General features: G+C 41.5%; 1 protein-coding gene across 1 annotated transcript in view; it reads left to right on the forward strand.

Moving 5' to 3' along the window:
* LAMA4 (laminin subunit alpha 4) overlaps positions 1-18,321 on the forward strand; it is an 87,202-nt gene that overhangs the window by 66,267 nt on the left and 2,614 nt on the right. The window contains exons 24-36 of the mRNA XM_068168093.1: positions 1,094-1,225; positions 2,308-2,450; positions 5,049-5,184; positions 6,269-6,406; positions 7,198-7,331; positions 8,569-8,733; positions 9,420-9,573; positions 10,143-10,336; positions 11,593-11,782; positions 12,606-12,761; positions 13,586-13,745; positions 15,485-15,615; positions 17,388-17,481. Of these exons, the coding sequence (XP_068024194.1) occupies positions 1,094-1,225; positions 2,308-2,450; positions 5,049-5,184; positions 6,269-6,406; positions 7,198-7,331; positions 8,569-8,733; positions 9,420-9,573; positions 10,143-10,336; positions 11,593-11,782; positions 12,606-12,761; positions 13,586-13,745; positions 15,485-15,615; positions 17,388-17,481 (1,927 nt within the window). The remainder of the gene's footprint in view (positions 1-1,093; positions 1,226-2,307; positions 2,451-5,048; positions 5,185-6,268; positions 6,407-7,197; positions 7,332-8,568; positions 8,734-9,419; positions 9,574-10,142; positions 10,337-11,592; positions 11,783-12,605; positions 12,762-13,585; positions 13,746-15,484; positions 15,616-17,387; positions 17,482-18,321) is intronic.

The following is an 18,321-nucleotide window of genomic DNA, read 5'->3' on the forward strand; positions in this document are numbered from 1 at the left end:
CACACAGTTTTAGAGAGGCTGTGCAAATTGGTCCAGTATTCAGTTCTGCAGAAACAGCTCATAAATACTCTGAATGTAATCCCTGTTCGATATTCAAGTTTAAGCTGGTCAAAACAAACCCAAGCAGCAGTTTATTCAAAAGCGCTGGATTAAAATCTGCTTTTGTTACTTTCAGTAAAGACTTCTGAAGGTGGACTCCTTTGTGTCAGAGACAGCAGCTCTTGGCCTGCAGCAGTTTTTTGAGAATGATTGTTCCCATGTTTCCTTTAGGGAAACAACAGGATGAACACAAGGAGACAAACATTAGCATTAAAAGCACTAACTCAGATGCACAGTCACTGTACACTCTCCTTTCTGCTTCTTTACGTTGAGTTTTGGAACGAGACTAATTCTATGGTACACATCTTCCTTTCAAGTACACATCTTCCTTTCAAGGACTCCCTAAAGATTTTCTGAAGCACAGCTCCTGTTTATAAAATTTAGGTCACCCAGCCATGGAACAGAAGCCAAACCATGAAGCAGGAATAGTCAGAAAATCCAGAAACCAAATACACACTAAATGCACTCTAGCTATTGCTCGGCCCTCAGTAAACACACCAGGGCTGATCTAAGCTGTGAAAAGATACAATCCTGACCTACTACAGGCATCATGGCAGAAGCTTCTAATGCAGATAGAGCCATTCTAGCACAAATTTAATGTTACCAGTATAACATCTTTCATTTGGGGGGCATACAGTATCACTTTGACAGCAAATAGATGCGTTTGCATTAGGAATACTTTGCTGGTAAAGAATATTGATGCTGCTGCGCTACCAAATGCTATTCCCACAGGGAAACAGTTCACCAAGTCTTCAAATAAGTGCTGTTCATCAAGCAAGGATGTGTGTGTGTTACTAGGAATACACATCTATTCTACATATATTCAAGTGATCCTGAAATTGCTACATCTTTGCAAAGAAAAAGAAATCCTTCCCCTCAGCACTTTTTTCACCATATCAAACACCCTCGCCATGGTGTGTGTGTGTTTGATTGTTTGTTTTTAATTGCTGACACACTCACAGTGCTTTCCTGACTGCTGTTTTGTTTTATACAGAGTATGTTCTTCAGTCTGGAGATGCACAATGGTTTCTTGTACCTCCAGTATGACTTTGGCTTCAGCACCGGCCCTGTGCTGCTAGAGGACTCCACAAAGAAGGCTCAGATTAACGACGCAAAATTTCATGAGGTAGAGATGCTGTTACAGTCACAGCCACTTGACCAACCATCCTAGCAGCTCCAAAGCAGCAATAATTTGCTCCAACACCAATGAAAGGAGCAAAAGGATGAGGGGTCAGGTAGTGATGGAGTAGAGAATCCAGAAGGTGAAAAAGAACGTGCAATCCCATCATTGCTGAGAAGTGGGAAGGGAAGGCTTTTTCTGCCTCCTGGTAAATCAGTGCTTGTGAACAGATTCTGCTTATGACAAGCCAAGAACAGGACAGTTCACATGGGAGAAAAAGTGGCATTAATTCAAAATTCAATTACATCCAGGAAAACTATATCCTTCAAATATCTAAATCTCAGCTAAAAACATGTCATTGTGTTAACTTCACCAGTGTAGCTGTTTTGCATTGCATTACAAGATATAATGTATTCCCCATTTCATTTGAAGGGACAATTAATTTGGTAGCAGCCTTGTATATATGCCTGACATTTCAGGGACGTGGGCAGATCTAAAATAGCTACTTTCATTTGGTTTAAGAGAATTTGCTTTAAGCCAGTGGAACTGTGGCAGTGACAGACATAGCAAATCCCCTTCAGTGGCTTGCTTCTCCTGCAATTTGCTTGATGCAAATTCAAAGTCTGATTCCTGATCCACAGCTACAGTTCTGTTCAGCATGTTTCAGCAGAGTGTAATGAAGCCTTTTATGCTTTGACAACAAAATCAGTTTTTTAAGGAGCATGCCCTGGCTTCTTGGACAAATCAAGAAAGCTCACTCAAGTTAATAGAACTCACCCCTTTGCTGCGGTGTAGGATTTGTCATGGGGTAGTTCAGTGTGGATTTATTCATGAGTGAAATACCAAATATCATGGGGTTTTCAGCCATCAGAAAAAAAAATGCATCATCAAAATGAGCTCCCTACCAGCAATTGTTGGCACCCTCTCCCAACTTACAAACAACTCCTTTGATAAATTGGAAGAACTTTTCAACTAACAAGACACAAAGATGCAATCAGTTCTGTAAAATCACCGTGACAACTTACAAAGGATGGCATTTCAATATTTTCCATGCACATCTTGTTTTCTTGGTTGTTTTTTTCCTCCAGATTTCTATTATATATCACAATTCTAAGAAGATGATCTTGGTAGTAGACAGGCGACACATTAAAAGCGTGGACAACGAAAGAACAGCAATGCCATTCACAGACATCTACATCGGAGGAGCGCCCGCTGAGATCCTGCACTCCAGGTTGGTTTACAGCTGGGATTTACTCCTTATCTTCAAGTAATCAACGTATTTGTGTGTTGTATGACCAGTGCTGAAGGGCTTACAGGAAAACACTTTTCCCAGCCTCCATATCTGATGTAAAACAGCCCCGCAGACACTCTTCTAAGTGTCTCTCAGAGCTCTGAAGTATCAAGGATTAGGTTTGATCCAGCACAGATGAATTCTGCTGAAACTGATCTAGTTTTAGTAAAGGTAACAGAAACTGTTGTCCTCTTCAAAAAAATAAGGCATTTTAAAAGGGCACATAGAATCACAGAATCAGTCAGGGTTGGAAGGGACCACAAGGATCATCTAGTTCCAACGCCCCTGCCATGGGCAGGGACACCTCAATACACGAATGTATTGAATAGCTATTCCTCCTTGCTCTGCAAAAAAAGGTGATCCTTCTAAAATAGCAACACACTAGGTGAAGGATCAAAACCCTCTACCAAGTGTGTTTTCAACTCTATAAATTTTCTACTGCTCATTTCAGTTCTGATCCATCTCAGGTTCCCTGTAGACACAAATCAGCTGGGCCTGTGTAGGCGTGGGAAGAAAAGACAAAGTCTCATTTTCCCACCATCCTATTTGACAGAAGCCAAGTTTTATCTCAGTAGATTCTATAACTCTCATTTCCTGCAGAGGGAATCTGTCAGACCAGGGTCACTCTCTAGGAGAGCAGAGTGGCTGCTTGGAGAAGGGTATGCTCCTCTGACAGGCAACAGTCATTCCTGGAGTCAGACAACAAGGCCAAGCATTTCCAGAAGGAGTCCAGCTGCTGTTTCAAGTGTCACAAGTGCTAACAGAAACACCATCTCCATTAAAATACACTCTGTGCAAAGACAGTAAATGTTCAACAATGGTTTCTAGGAATTAATGGTAAATCTCCTGAAACTTTCTTTTGTTGTCAGGAGAGCCTGTTGAATTTGATTAATAATGTCTGAGACATAAAATAGCTACAGATTAAGCTTTTAAGATAGGGACAATCTTCATGTAAAGGAAAAATTATGCCTTTCAATTCCACGTAATTATATGAGCATGCAAACAATACAGTGGGCAAGAGAGAAACGGAGTATATCATTTATCTGGCCTTTCAAATAGCTCTTCACAAGGCTCTGCCATAGGGGGCTATTAAGAAAAGTAGTGGTGTGGAGAGGGGAAAGGCATTAGAAAGCAGCTGGGAACAGGAAAAAGGACATAGTAGTAACTCTTTCATTTTCACATGGTGACAAGCCTACACCACAAGCCCAAAGGATGTCTCTTAGGGCTGGTATTAGAAACATTAATGATCTAGAAACAAAGCATAAAAGGACAGTGAAAATTACTTTGGTTAATCAAGCCTAGAGAACACTGACAAAGCCCTGAAGGACCTAGATATCTAGGCAATTGAGCAGCTCAATGGCAGAGAAGACTTGTTCACAAATGTAGGGTACAAGATGAGTCACACCAGCTATGCCTACAGTTTTCTGAGTGAACTGTGGCTACTCTGCAAACCACCTGGATGGCACTGCCAAAGCAGGAAAACCAGGATCTCAATTAACAAGTTGTACCAGAAAGAAATAAATCCATAAGCATTGTAAAAATATGATAAACTACAATATTGAAGAAAATGTATGTTGGAAGAACAAAGCCTGTTTGTAAGTAGCCAGGGCAAAACTCTGGCTTTCATATTCACTCCTTCAGTGTATTCATTCCCTAGTTACCTCCGAGACTGGTACCCAGTAGATCCCATGTCATTTCCTTGCCCTGTCGCAGACTCTCTCTGATTTAAAGCAAACAACTTCTTCTTCATGCACCTTGAGCATTGTGGGGATAAATTCAATTATATTTGTCCTGTGCCATAAAGCTGTGATATCTTGGTGAGGGGTGTAGCTGGAAAACTTAGACCAGAGAGTAGGAGCAGCTGGGATAGCTCAAATCTGTCATAAAAAGGATCCTGGAAGCCCACCTCTGTAAACACCCTCACGAGTAAGCAGAATTTGCTGTTACTATCGTTTGTCAATAAATACAGACCCCTTTATCCATTTGCTTCCAAAGGCAGGAATGGAGCTTGCTCATGAAAGGTAGGCAGGAAAGGTGAACCAGAACTTTTCTAAAACCATTTTAAAAATGAGATACAAATCCATTGATTTTCACTGTGAGTGGGTAGGAATAGAATAGAATAGAATAGAATAGAATAGAATAGAATAGAATAGAATAGAATAGAATAGAATAGAATAGAATAGAATAGAATAGAATAGAATTAACCAGGTTGAAAAAGACCTTTGAGAAATACCTTTTTTAAACAGCAGCTTTCATTTTTGCAGCTATTTCCAGCATTTTAAGGTCATGGCTCTATATGGATCTCCTCTCTGAATTCATATATTTCTCCTCATAACATTTAGTATAACTGGTGCATCTTCACTTCTCAAAGCACATAATGTGGTTAATTAGCTGATTTACATAAAGAAGCAAGAATTGGGCACTAGTGAGGCAAATGTTTGAGGCTCTTCCAAGTTTTTTAACTCACCTTGGTGATAAAAGTCTGTTCAAATGGCAAGGGCTACCTAATAACAGCTTGTTGGCATTGCTCTCCAACAGCATTAGCTCACATCTGGCAGGAAGTATTGGCTTTAAAGGCTGCATGAAAGGTTTCCAGTTCCAGAAGAAGGATTTCAACTTGTTAGAAGAACCAGGAACCCTGGGAATCAGCTATGGGTGCCCAGAGGACTCACTGGTAAGCATATCTGAGTTTTACTCCAAACAATGGAAAGACTGACTTCAACCAAGGGAATTACAATGCAGTCACTGACTGAAGGGGGTTGTGTGTGTGTTTGTGTTAAGTCTGCTGACATACTACCCAATTTTCACCCTGAATTACAGCACAAGGTGCTTCACTTGATATTCTTCTCATATGTGAGATTGCATTGTGAAGCTGGATCTGAAATAAATGGTGTGCTGTATTCTGAAAGGAAATATTCCAATATCATTTGGTTTTTCTTAAAGAAACAAGGAGAATTGTCCTCTCATGCATCCTAATGTTGATGTCTGAATTGAAAAAGAGATCAAGATATTCACCCTTCAAATGAGTTCTCCCTCTGTATCAGGCCAGCTCATCCTCTGTGCCACACAAACCAACTGCAGCAGCATGAACACTAAGAAAACTGCCATTTCATTTCTGATCCCTTCCATCATTCATCACTTGTCCATTACAATGCAAGGCCAGTAACTCCAAACATTGTTTGTGGTCTTTAACCTATGGCCACGTCTATCCAAAGCCATGCTGCAAAACTGTGAAGAGGAAGGAGCCCACCACTTGTATAACTCATCACCCAATCTCACCCTTTGTCAACAAGGAAGCTAGCTGCAATGTGTCCTGCCTTGGACTCACTTTTACTCCTGAAACTCAAAGAATTGCAAACCACCACATGCAACAACCCCCTGCCCTGCCCTAATGCAGGACACAGACTAATATATCCTGTGTTGGGATGGTGACCCTGGGCCACAAAGCTCAGGCAGGGACTTAAGCCCCCTCTGCTTCTGGTCTTCATCATCACTACCATCTGGAGACTTAGGCTGAGGCCAGGAATCTCAGGAAACTGAGAACAGTTGGCTTACGCTGTCTAAAATGGCCATGATTTGTTAAGATGTTCAGAGCATGGGAGAGAAAGCCTATATAAATTATGTTAGGACATGCATAAAACATTGAAGGTTTTACAGAACTGAACTGGGTAGGGGCAGGGAAGGAATAGCCTTCTTCTTTTTATGATGTGGATGTTTGCTAAAGTTTTCCTGTCATTTTTGCTTTATTTAACACACAGATGTCCCGCAAAGCGTATTTCAATGGAGAGAGCTTCATTGCATCAAGCCAAAAAGTGTCCCTCTTTAGTGAATTTGAAGGAGGCTTTAATTTCCAGACATTGCAGCCCAATGGGCTGCTCTTTTACTATTCTGAAGGAGTGAGTATCTGTTTCTTTACAGTTTGTTTTATTTTAGCCTTACATTGTTTCCCAGGAGGATCACAGGAGAATAATGCAATTTCTCACTTCATGGTTTCATAATAGAGGAAGCAATCTGCACTTTAGAAGCATTCATTGATGACCTCATTTCCAAAGTTTGTATTTGATCCACAGATGAAAACCAGCAATGCTCAGAGATTATTTTGATGTTGAGAAGAGGATTTGATCATATGCCTAAAATTAACATGCATCCATTTGCACTCAATAAAGTCCTCAGGGCAGAAAAGCACAGTGGATGTTGCTGTCCTCGGCAGCACTGCAATCCCTCTTTGTACCTCTGGGTGCTACTAAAGTACAACTAATATCAAAGGCCTTACACACAGACAATCCCCTAGAAGCAAAGACAGTTAGAATTAGTGGGATGCTATTTTGAGCATGGAGTTGATACAAATCACTCAGAAAGCTGCCTGTGTTCCCAAATGGTTCTTAGACCTCCATGTGTGATGGGGATAAGCTACACCTGCTTAGGAAGGTGGAACCATAGAATGGTCTGGGTTGGAAAGGATGTCCAAAGGTCATCCAGTCCAACCCCCTCTGCAGTAAGCAGGGGCATCCTCCACTAGATGAGGTTGCCCAGAGCCCTGTAGAGCCTCACCTTGAATATCTCCAGGGATGGGCCTCAACTACCTCCCTGGGCAACCTGTTCCAGTGTTCCACTACCCCCATGGTAAAGAACCTGTTCCTAACATCCAATATGGAATTACAGTTTGATGTTTGTGTCTGTATTTCAGTCAGATGTATTATCCATCTCTATGGACAGAGGTGCTGTGGTTTTAAATGCAAGTGGAACCAAAATTCAATCACCAGACCGAAACTACAATGATGGAAGAACTCACTTCATCATCACTTCTGTCAACCCAGAAAGGTAAAGCTCTCCAGCATTTTTTATTCCCTGCCTTCAGAATAGGAATATTTCTTGTAATAAAAGCACATTCTCATATTCACTGTCAAAGTCATGTTCAGGTGGAGGTTTTGAAGTGATATTTCTAACAGATAAACTCAGTGTACAAAAACACAAAGCAAAAAGTCTGAGCACAAGATGCTGGGAATTCTTAGTAAAACTAAAATAATAGGTGTTTTGTAAAGCTTGGTCCCTTGCTGTCCACAGGTATGAAAACAGATTAATATCATGTAAGGCTACCATGAGATTTATTTTGCATCAGATTGATTGTTCTGATTTGTTCAAGCAGTCCCAAATTGACCGTGAAGTAATTGAGGCATCCTCACAAAAAGCATTAATTTGGGAACAGTGGAACGTGTTCTAAACACTCTTAGCACTGACAGACACAAATGTGAGGCTAACTACAGCTGCAGGAAGAAGTCTCTATGTGTTTCTTTCAAACTGAAAGCATGGATTTATTGGCATGTTCTACTGTCCTTTGCCATGTTTCAAATTTCCTTAGAAGGTCAAATAATCAAAGCATCTCTCCTTAAGAATCTCGCCTGTGTAGACACAACCAAGTCATTCTCAGTTTCACAACAGAAATGGAGGTTTGTAGCCATGACTTCTGGCATCCAAGAAGCATAGTTTGAAAAGCTGAAGGTATGAAGCCTTGGGGACTGGGGTGTCTCTTTAAGTGTGCTGAATTCTGAACTGGCCAAACAAAATCAATCTCTGTTGCTTCAGTTACACACAGTTTCTTGTTAAAGCAATAGAACCCTTCCTGATGTCTGCTGCAATTAGTGAGTCAGAAAATGGTCTTAGGTAAAAGCTCAAACATCAGTGTACTCTGATGAAAGAGAAGGAGAAGGGATAAGGGCATAAAGAAGAATCAGTATGTGCTTAGACCTTATTTTACTTCTAGCTATTTATTAGCAATCCTTTACATCTTCACTGTGCAGATTATATTTTCTTGGACTTCACAATTAACTGCAGGATATTATGACATCCATGGTCCTCTGGACTCAACTTTGCCAATAGGTTATTGCACTGCTGCTTGTTGCACAGCTAGAAGCCAGAAGGTCTTCTCATGTCTCTGAGCATTGCCATTCTGTGATGTAGACACTGACTGGAGCATTCTGGGTCCATGTCCTATGCTCTCTAACCACTGGTATTGATGTTTCTGAAACTAGCCTACAAAATGGATGCTTTGCCTTTGCAGGTATGAGCTGACTGTTGATGACAAGAAACAAAGCAAGAAGAATCCAGCAAAGGACAGAGCAGGGAAAAGCTCAGATAGCATCAAGAAGTTTTATTTTGGTGGCTCTCCCCTCAGAACACAGCAAGCCAACTTCACTGGCTGCATAAGCAACGCTTACTTCACTAGGTGTGTAGCATCCTCCCAAACACATTACCAGGCAGTTGCTGCCTGACAGCTTGCCTGACAGCTCAAGAGAACTGATTTATTGTTACAATAAAAAATCCCTGTCTCATTTTGTGAGGATACACAGTATGTGTAAGTTTCTTACCTCATTTGCCATGGAATCTGTTGGCACAAACCTACTAGATGAAGATATTGTCAAAGTGGGAATCACTTAATGCAAATCAGCTTTCAGTCCTGCACCTGCTAATGCTCCTGGTGCAATGTCTGATTTGCATAGCTGTAATTTACATTCACATTATGGGGCTTTCAGCTCTGCCTTTGAAACAAAATGATACCAAGCCATCTCAGAGAAGCTGGGGAAGTCAGAAGTTTGGTCATGTGAAGGTGGTCAGAATTTGTTGATCCTGATCACTGTATTAAATGTTCTTGTATAGAAGATTTTAAAGTGAATTTGATGCTGCAGATTGATTCTGTTTATGCAAACACAGATACGTCAGGCAGAAGTATAGGCTGCCTGCATTACACATTGACTGATAATCTGTATTGCTATCTGTGATCCAAGAATGAAAAAATGCCCATCCAAACATCATCCAAACTATAAATAGAAAATTCTATTGCTTTCATGAAAACAGTTACAACACTTGGGGGGGAAAAAAAGCTGTTCTGTTCATCCTCTCTTTGAAACACAGATTGGATCGAGAAGTTGAAGTGGAAGATTTCCAGCAGTACCCTGAGAAAGTTCAGGCTTCTTTGTATGGATGTCCTGTTGAAACTCCTCCAGTTGCTCTTCTCCATAAGAAAGGGAAAAACTCTTCAAAAGCCAAAGGAAATCGGAATAAAAAGGTTTGCTACAAATTGCCCTAGTACTGCCCTAGAGTTTTCTAAAGGTGATGCACACTGTGCCTTGACTGGGAATTCTCCACATCATGGATACAGAATGCATCACATGAAGACTATTTCAGATACACAAAGGAAGGGATAATGTTACTTTACATATCCCATCACTGCAAACGAATGCCCTGACACAATCTAACAGGCCTACACTTGCCTCAATCTTTTGTGCTAGAACTGTAAAACAAAATTTATGACCTCTTCAAAAGGCTGCTGCAGAAATGAGCCTCAATCCCTTCTGTATCCAGAAGGCAATAAACTTGCTTTTATTCTCGGCCAACTTCTGTGTGGCTCCTTCTGCTGGGTACAATTAGCAGCTGAGGGAACTGGGGTTGTTTATTCGGGAGAAAGGAGGCTCAGGGGAGACCTTTTCCTCTCTACAACTCCCTGAAAGGAGGTCACAGGCAAAAAACAACAGGATGAGAGAAAACAGCCTCAGGTTGTTCCAGGGGAGGTTTAGATTACTTCATTATGTCCAATCTTAGTTAAAATTTCTGGTTAATGGCTCTCTTTCTCTGAAGGTTGGAAGAGATAAAGACAAGATTTCACAGCCTTCAAGTGGCCTCAAAAAACTCTACCAAGAAGTGAATATGCAAAGGGACTCTCAATGCCACCTGCCCATGAATCCCAAGGCAACTGAGCACGCGTATCAGTTCGGAGGAACAGCGAACAGCCGGCAAGAATTTGATCACATACCAAAGGATTTCAGTCAAAGGTAAAGGGACCTTAGAAACAAAGATTAAATATACTAGGAAGAAGAAAGATTAAAAGGTCAACATTTTGGCTGTTACTGTGGCTTTTTCCTTTATATCTTATGCCACGTTTTGTATAGAGCTTGTTAGGATATATTAAAAGGTGTTTCAGTTGAGTAGGAGTAATAATAGAATGTGTTTCCAGTTACATCCCTCTTGTGGAGTCTTCATCTGGATTGTGTATCAACAAAGTTGCATGAAGACTTTGAAGATGTTAGTTCCATACACAAGAAGCAACAGCATTTGAGCAGAGATGGAAAAGAACACAGCAGTTCAGCATGAAATGAAGCAGTTACATTCTGAATGGACTTTGCCAGCTGTGTAATGGTTAGGAATCTACACAGTGCCATAGGACAAAAGGCATTACATTCATTTTAATTCAACAGTGTTTCACTTAGAGCAGTCCTGGTGGTGCCCATATGAAGGAAAACCCAAGCTCTAAAATGTCTCTACAAGACATATTTGGTTTACAACTGTTATTACAGCTTCATCATTGTAATTTGCATTGTAAACAAGCAAAACAAAACAAAACCCCCACAATTATTGTGATGGTCTAAAACAACCAATATTGGCAAGGAAACAGCAATTGGTTTAAGATAAAGGATTCCATGTGTTGGGACTGTAGACATGCATGCATTGGGGAATGTATAGATCCTTCAGGCAGTAAGAATGGAAGCTGGGTTAGTCGCATGACTTACCAGCAGTAATCAGTTCTGGCACTGTCCTACACCACTACAGCTTTGCCATTTTTAAGACCTAAAGTACTAAGACCAATTATCAAGAAATCCTCCCTGTTGGCAGTGTCAAACCAAGCTGGCATAACGTGTCACTGTTGTCTTGGACATCACACAGAAGGGAGCAGCTTAGAAGTGAGTCTGGAGCAACACTAAAGATTTGTGAAATGTCATGCCATCACTGTTGAAAAGTCCCTTAATGATGCTGTTCAACAGGAATGGAAATGCAGTGCCTGTAGTGTCAGTTGTTGGTGGCCTGTATTGATTTTATTCACTCCAGGGAGTTTAACTTTTCATAACAAATTCACTGCAATGCAGCTTCTTCCCCAACTTTGGCCTCTATTCCAAAACCCAGTAAGGAATGTTTCCATAAAGGAAATGTATATTCCTTTGGACAAGAGGAAAAATTCAGTCTTCCTCTGCCTGCAACTTGGTTAAGTCAATTAAATCTGCTCTGATGTTATCATTGTGTCTTTCTGTGGCAGAGCTCAGTTCTCTATCAACCTGAAAACTCAATCATCTCACGGAATGATTTTCTACGTCTCGGATCAAAAAGAGACCAACTTCATGGCCCTTTTTGTGGCTCATGGCCGACTCATTTTTATGTTTAATGCTGGTCAGCAGAAGATAAGGATCAAGAGCCAAGAGAAATACAACGATGGCCTTTGGCACAACGTAAGTAGAGTCCTTATGATGGCACATGGCTGTCAAGGCTGCTGTCAAGACATTGATAATAGGCCAGCTCAGGGAGCTTTCATTGATGTGTTCATAACCACACCTTCTGCCAATGTTTTTAAATCTTCCATGCAGCATTTTATCAAGTTATTAACTAGGGACAGGAAAGTAGGTCATTTACAACAATCCAGCAATTCCCAACACTAACAGCTGAACAGAAGTGACAGAAACAAGCAGAACAGTGAGGCATTAAGAGTTCAGTCAGATAGGAAAAGAAGGACCAGGATAATTTTGTTCAGTAAACTCCTTTGAAGTGCCTAAGCAAGGAGCACAGATGTCTTAGGCTCCCTCTGTAGTCTGTGAAAATAAAAAGACAATTTTAGGGGTCAGGATGAATTTCCCTCCTCTTTCTTCACTGACTACAGAGGGGAAATGTGGTCACTAAATTCCTAACACAGGCACTTGAGTGTTTAAAACAGGCTGGATAAATCCAGACCGTGAAACTGGTGAAGACTGTGAAAATGCTAATAGTGATGTCACAGTGATGACAATACATGACAGGCAGGTGTCAGCACACACCTCTGAATACCACCTCTGTCTTGTACACTACAAATGTAAGAAGCTCAGCAGTTCTACTCTCTGTCCTTTACATGAATGTGAAAAGAGAGGGCTGTCCAGCCCAGAATTCTGGCAGTTAATAGAACAGGCTCAGAGGGTATCACTCACACACCTTGCTTATCAAACTTCTATCTTATTCCACTGCACAGGACTGTTCTCTCCACAGATATAAGTAATACTCTGCATTTTTACCCTCCCTTTCTAGGTGATATTTATTCGAGGCAAAAATATTGGCCGCTTGATAATTGATGGTCTCCGAGTACTGGAAGAACCTTTCAGTGGTAATGCTAACGCCTGGCAGGTCACTGAACCACTCTATATTGGAGGTGTAGCTCCTGGAAAAGCTGTTAAAAATATCCAGGTAAAGCAGATACCCATAATATCACCCCCATTCCTTTATGCACAGCTAATGCAAAAGCTGGCTGTAGGGATGAGTCCAGCTCAAAGCATATTATGAGCTGAATCCTCAGCATGTTGAGGAGCACACAGCTCAGATCAAGTGGATAGCACAGCTCCCACAGGGCTGGACTGGCAGTAGGTGGGCCAGACTGCCATGGACTTGCAGCAGCAGCTAGAAAGTCAGTGGTCCTTGAGGAACAGAGAAATCTTAGTGACATCCAAGCTTAGATGAGACAGGCAGAGTTCAGTGAGAACAGTTTCATGCTAAGGTCTGAGGTGCAGATCAGTTTGGGAGAGATTTTGGAGTTGTCTTAGTATCTGTTTTAAGAGGGTACCTAGAAGTCAGAAGCTCTCTATCTTTGCAATGAATTCTGTGGAAAGGAGTCTTAAAGCAAAAATTAACATAACCAAGTCTCCTTCAAGGTCACCTTTAGTATTATGTGCCTAACAAGTGTTACATGCTCAGGAAAAGTAGATCCCCCTCTTGCCTTGAGGATATGAGGTACATGCAACACTGCCTTGCTCTTGTTGTGCTTTGTTTCTCACAGTTCAGTAAGGACTGTTTGAGAAACTACACAAGGTGGAATTACCTTGAAGTCATCAGAGAAACATGAGAGGCTACAGGATGCATCTGCCCTCTTTCTTTTCTCTGGGAACATTTTTATTTTTAAATTCAAAACAGACAATCACAGCCTTACAGCTCATAAAGTACAAATAAGGGCAGCAGAGTTTATTTCCTTCCACAGGCAGTTTATCTACTAATTATGCTTTTTCTTTCCCCCTCAGATTAATTCTGTCTACAGTTTTAGTGGCTGTCTCAGCAATTTACAGCTCAATGGAAGATCAATTACTTCAGCTTCACAGACATTTAGTGTAACACCTTGCTTTGAAGGCCCATCAGAAGCAGGAACATACTTTTCATCAGAAGGAGGATATGTCGTCCTTGGTAATGCACTACTAAACAGATGTATCCCATAATAAGCCTGTAGTGTGCACTGTGGCATGTTTTCAGCCATTTTCCCCATAGGGTGTGGTGATTTCTGAGGCTGAGCTGTGAGGATTATTAGATACAGATCATTACTTTGGGGAGCAGGTTACAAGGTCACCATGAAACTTAACAAGTTGTTACCTAAATACATCTGGATGTGAGCATTTCAATCAGAATAATTTCACAAAGAAACAGATTATAATATCAAAGAATGGCTTAGGTTGGAGGCAACCTCAGAGATCATCTACTCCAACCTCCATGCCACAGGCAGGGACACCTCTTAACTACACTTAGCTGCTCAAGGTCTCATCCAACCTAGTCTTGAACACCCCCTGGGAGGAGGCACCCACCACCTCCTTGGGCAACCTGTTCCAGAGTCTTACCACCCCTGTACTGCAGAAATTCTTCCTGAGATCCAGTCTAACCCTACTCTCCCTCAGCTTAAAACCATTCTGCCTTGTCCTATTGTTAGACATCCTTATAAAAAGTCCCTCTGCGTCCTTCCTGTAGGATCCCTTCAGGTATTGGAAGGCAGCTCCAACATACCCCCAGAGACTTCTCTAAGCTAAACAACCCCAGCTCACTCAGCCTGTGCTCATAGCAGAGCTGCTCTAGTCCTTGGAGCAGTCCTTTGTGGCCCTCCTGTGGACTTGCTACAATAGCTCTGTGTCCTTCTTATATTGGTGACACCAGAACTGGACGCAGTCTCAAGGCGGGGTCTCAGCAGAGCAAAGGGGCAGAATCAGCTCCCTTGCCCTGCTGGCCACACTCCTTCATGCAGCCCAGGACACAATTTGCTTTCTGGGCTGCATGAGAGCCAGCTCATGTTGAGCTACTCATCAATCAATACACCCAAGTCTCTCTCTTCAGAGCTTCTCTCAACCCACTGTGCACCCAGCCTGGACCTGTGCCTGGGATTGGCCTGTCCTGCATCTGGTAAAACTAACCATAGCCATACAGAAGTCCATGTGGCTAAGACCAAGCACACCAGCAAAACAGTCACCCCCTTCACTTTTTAATTAATAAAAAACCATGCCATTCAAAAATCCTAAGGAAAGACTTTCTTCATGTTTTGTTAATAACCAGCATGACAGAACACATCTACGCCGTCATTTAGTCCTTCTGCATTCCAGGAAGTGTTTCATGAGCGGGTTTTGGTCACATAGGCTCTGATCTGAATAGGAAAGGAAACTGCACAATCCTATTTATTGGCAACACCTAGAAGAGCGAGATAGTGTTTCTAATTTGCTCCCTGACCTCCTACCAGACTGGAAAAGGGAGTTTCTCCTACTGAATCATCAAAACTCAAGTGAACTCCCACTCACTGAGTGTCTAGGAAGCTGCACAATCAAAAAAGGCCCCAAAATACAGATCATGTACTTTCTGCTGTCCATTTCATTGCTGAGAAATATTTTTAAGCAAAACAGATCTTTTTTAAAATAATAAGAATAATAAAGAAACCTTTATTAGTACTCCAAGCAAACTTAATCACTACAGAAGTTGATATGGGTCACTGAGGGCACACCATGCTACCCCTTCAAGTATGTACACTAGCACAAGTTTTGATACTTTCAAAGACAGGATAAATAAGTTCCACTCTGGGCTTTGAATTTCTGTTTTGACTTTGATTACACGTCCATATTAATCACTAACTCAGCACATGCACCAAAGAAAGCATCATTCTTTTTGCTTTACAGATGAATCCTTCAGTTTAGGCTTGAAATTTGAAGTTGTTTTTGAAATACGTCCCCGAAGCAGCTCAGGAATTCTACTGCATGGTCACAGTGTGAATGGAGAGTACCTGAATATGCACATGAAAAATGGACAGGTATAATGAAAAATTATATATCATCTTCTTTGCTGCTTTTGACTGGTTCTTCTCCTCCCTACTTGGGCTCTGCTGTACGCAGCTTGTGTTTTACGCCATTCATTGACTCTCCTTTCTCTTCCTCAATAGCTTAACCTCTTAGAGCAGGCAACCCAGGTATTTATTTTAAAATACAAAAAAAAACTAACACCTCAGCCAAAGTCACATCACTTCACTGATGCCAACCATAAATAGTTAATGAGCAGTTGAAAAGAAGCAAGAGCACTGACTCTTTGGTGCTGCTCTTTCATCCACACATTAAAAATGCATAACGGTTACAAGTAAGGGAACTGTTGGTGAATTTTTATTTCTTCTTTGTTAGAAGTCTTGAGCTGCACTCAGTCTCTTCTTTTCTGTGTGTGGTGGGGAAAGTGAGAGAAAGGGCAAATTCTGATTTGTCTGGTGATCTGGCTTCTGAGCTGGATTTTGTAACCGTGTCAGTTGAGGGAGGTTTAAAATGAATCAGTTGTTGCTGTTGCGAGCTTTTCACAGTATCACAGTATCACCAAGGTTGGAAGAGACCTCGAGGATCATCGAGTCCAACCTATCAACACAAACCTCATGACTAGGCCATGGCACCAAGCACCACATCCAATCTCCTCTTGAACACCTCCAGGGATGGTGACTCCACCACCTCCCTGGGCAGCATATTCCAATGACGAACGACTCGCTCAGTGAAGAAGTTTCTCCTCACCTCAAGTCTAAACCTCCCCTGGCGCAGCTTGAGACTGTGTCCTCTTGTTCTGGTGCTGGTTGCCTGGGAGAAGAGACCAATCCCTTCCTGGCTGTTCATCACTAAGATCTGGATGCCTTCATGCTATGCATTGCACACATACAGCAATAAGTTGCAGACTAAATGGACAAAACAAACAAAGGTTTAGAGCAGAGGAAATTTATACTTCTTTTTTCAGACTCAGGGCACAGTCAAGAATCTCAGCAGTGTGGATTTCTTTAACCACTGCACTGAACTACCCAGTATCTAACCATCAACCTAAGTGAATGGGTATTTAAGTGCCCCTATATATTTTTGTCCAAGGATGGATAAAAGAGTACACAAAGATCACTTCATTTTTGCTTGCTGGTGCTCCTGGGGAAAAAGAAGTTTAAAATATCTTAGTCACAACTATATTGAAATAGAGCTCCTCTAAAATGAAATATGTGTGGTTTCCTTGCAACCTTTTCAATCAGCATTAGCAAGGACCAGAATTAGGTTCACATTCTAGCTCTGCCAGAGATTTTCTGGTAAGCTTGCATGTGTAACTTAAAAGCCATTCTTAAGCCCCCCCCATCTATTCCTGTCTTACATCTTATCTCTCAGTTTATACTTGGGGTTTTCATGAATGTTTTCCCCATTCAGTGGCTAGCAAGATACCAAAACATCACCTCATGGCCTCTAAAACACTAATTTACCAGGCAGGAAATTACAGAGTAGCAGTACTGGAAGATTTGACTGAAATTAGCTGTTATTTTTTGATTTTTCACTTTTTTTTTTTGTACTCTCTTTTGAGTTCAAATTGGAAATGTTGAAGACCTCTTGAATCTAAGAAAAATAATAATCCACCCCTAAACCTGTGAATTAGAAAGGTGCTTTAAAGAATGTCATGAAATCATGGTTTTCTTTCACGTGTGTACTAGACATGTTTTGAGTGAGGAACAAGGCATTATTAAAAGAGAAGGGAAAAAGAGAACAGGAAGGGGTTTACAGTCCTGCCTACATTTTTTCCCCCCCTCAGGTTACTGTGAAACTGAATAATGGCATCAGGGATTTTTCAACTTCAGTGACATTGAAACAGAGTCTCTGTGATGGCAGGTGGCACCGGATTGCAGGTCAGTGAAAAAGGATCATCCTCTAACTAAGGTGACAAAGCCCAGTTCTCCCTTGGCAGACATCCATCTCTACAGGCCAGTGCACTGGGAATAAGGCCATATTTTCTGTTCTTCTTTTCCACCTCTCAAGACATAAGTTTGTGTGCAAGACAGACACAGTCATATTCATCCCTCAGATATCGGAACCGTAGTTTCCTGTGAGGACAAACAAAAGTTCCTATAAAGAACAAGCAAAGATGGAAGCTCCTTGTCCAAAGAACACAAGGCAGGATATCTGAAATGCTGGCAAAGTTGTATACCAGATAATATTTGTCTTTTCTCACTTAAAGGTTAAATAAGTAGGTAGAATGTAGTAGGAACAAATCTGTGTCCTTAAAGGTCAAATAACAGGGCAGCCTCACACAGAGAGGTGTCTACAGTCAGGATGTTGCCTCTGTGTCAGGCAGCTATCCTTCCCTAAGTTTGAAAGTCAAAAAGTATTTCTAAACCTTTGAACTCCCTTACTTTCCTGTTTAGATGCTGAGCTGGGATGTGTCCCAGTGCCACATCCAGAAGAGTTATGAGTGTGCACCCTTTGCCCATGCATTCTGGTTTCCTTCTGATGGAAATCCATGCAAACAAGCAAGGAGGAAACCTCACTGCATTCTAGTACATCCTCAATTTAGAATGATTTGTTAAAGAGTTTATCTAAGCTACACACCATTGTATGCTCATGCCCTGCAGCCCAGGCACAGCTGCCAGCAATCAAAGCCCTTGCCCCCACACCCTACCTTCCACTCTGTGCCAGAATCTGCCCAAATCATGTCACTAAAGCCTCCCACCTGATCTAGCAAACACCAG

Source organism: Melanerpes formicivorus, unplaced genomic scaffold (assembly GCF_026170545.1).
Source record: "Melanerpes formicivorus ecotype bairdi unplaced genomic scaffold, bMelFor1.0.p_v2 SCAF_131, whole genome shotgun sequence".
Lineage (NCBI taxonomy): Eukaryota > Metazoa > Chordata > Aves > Piciformes > Picidae > Melanerpes > Melanerpes formicivorus.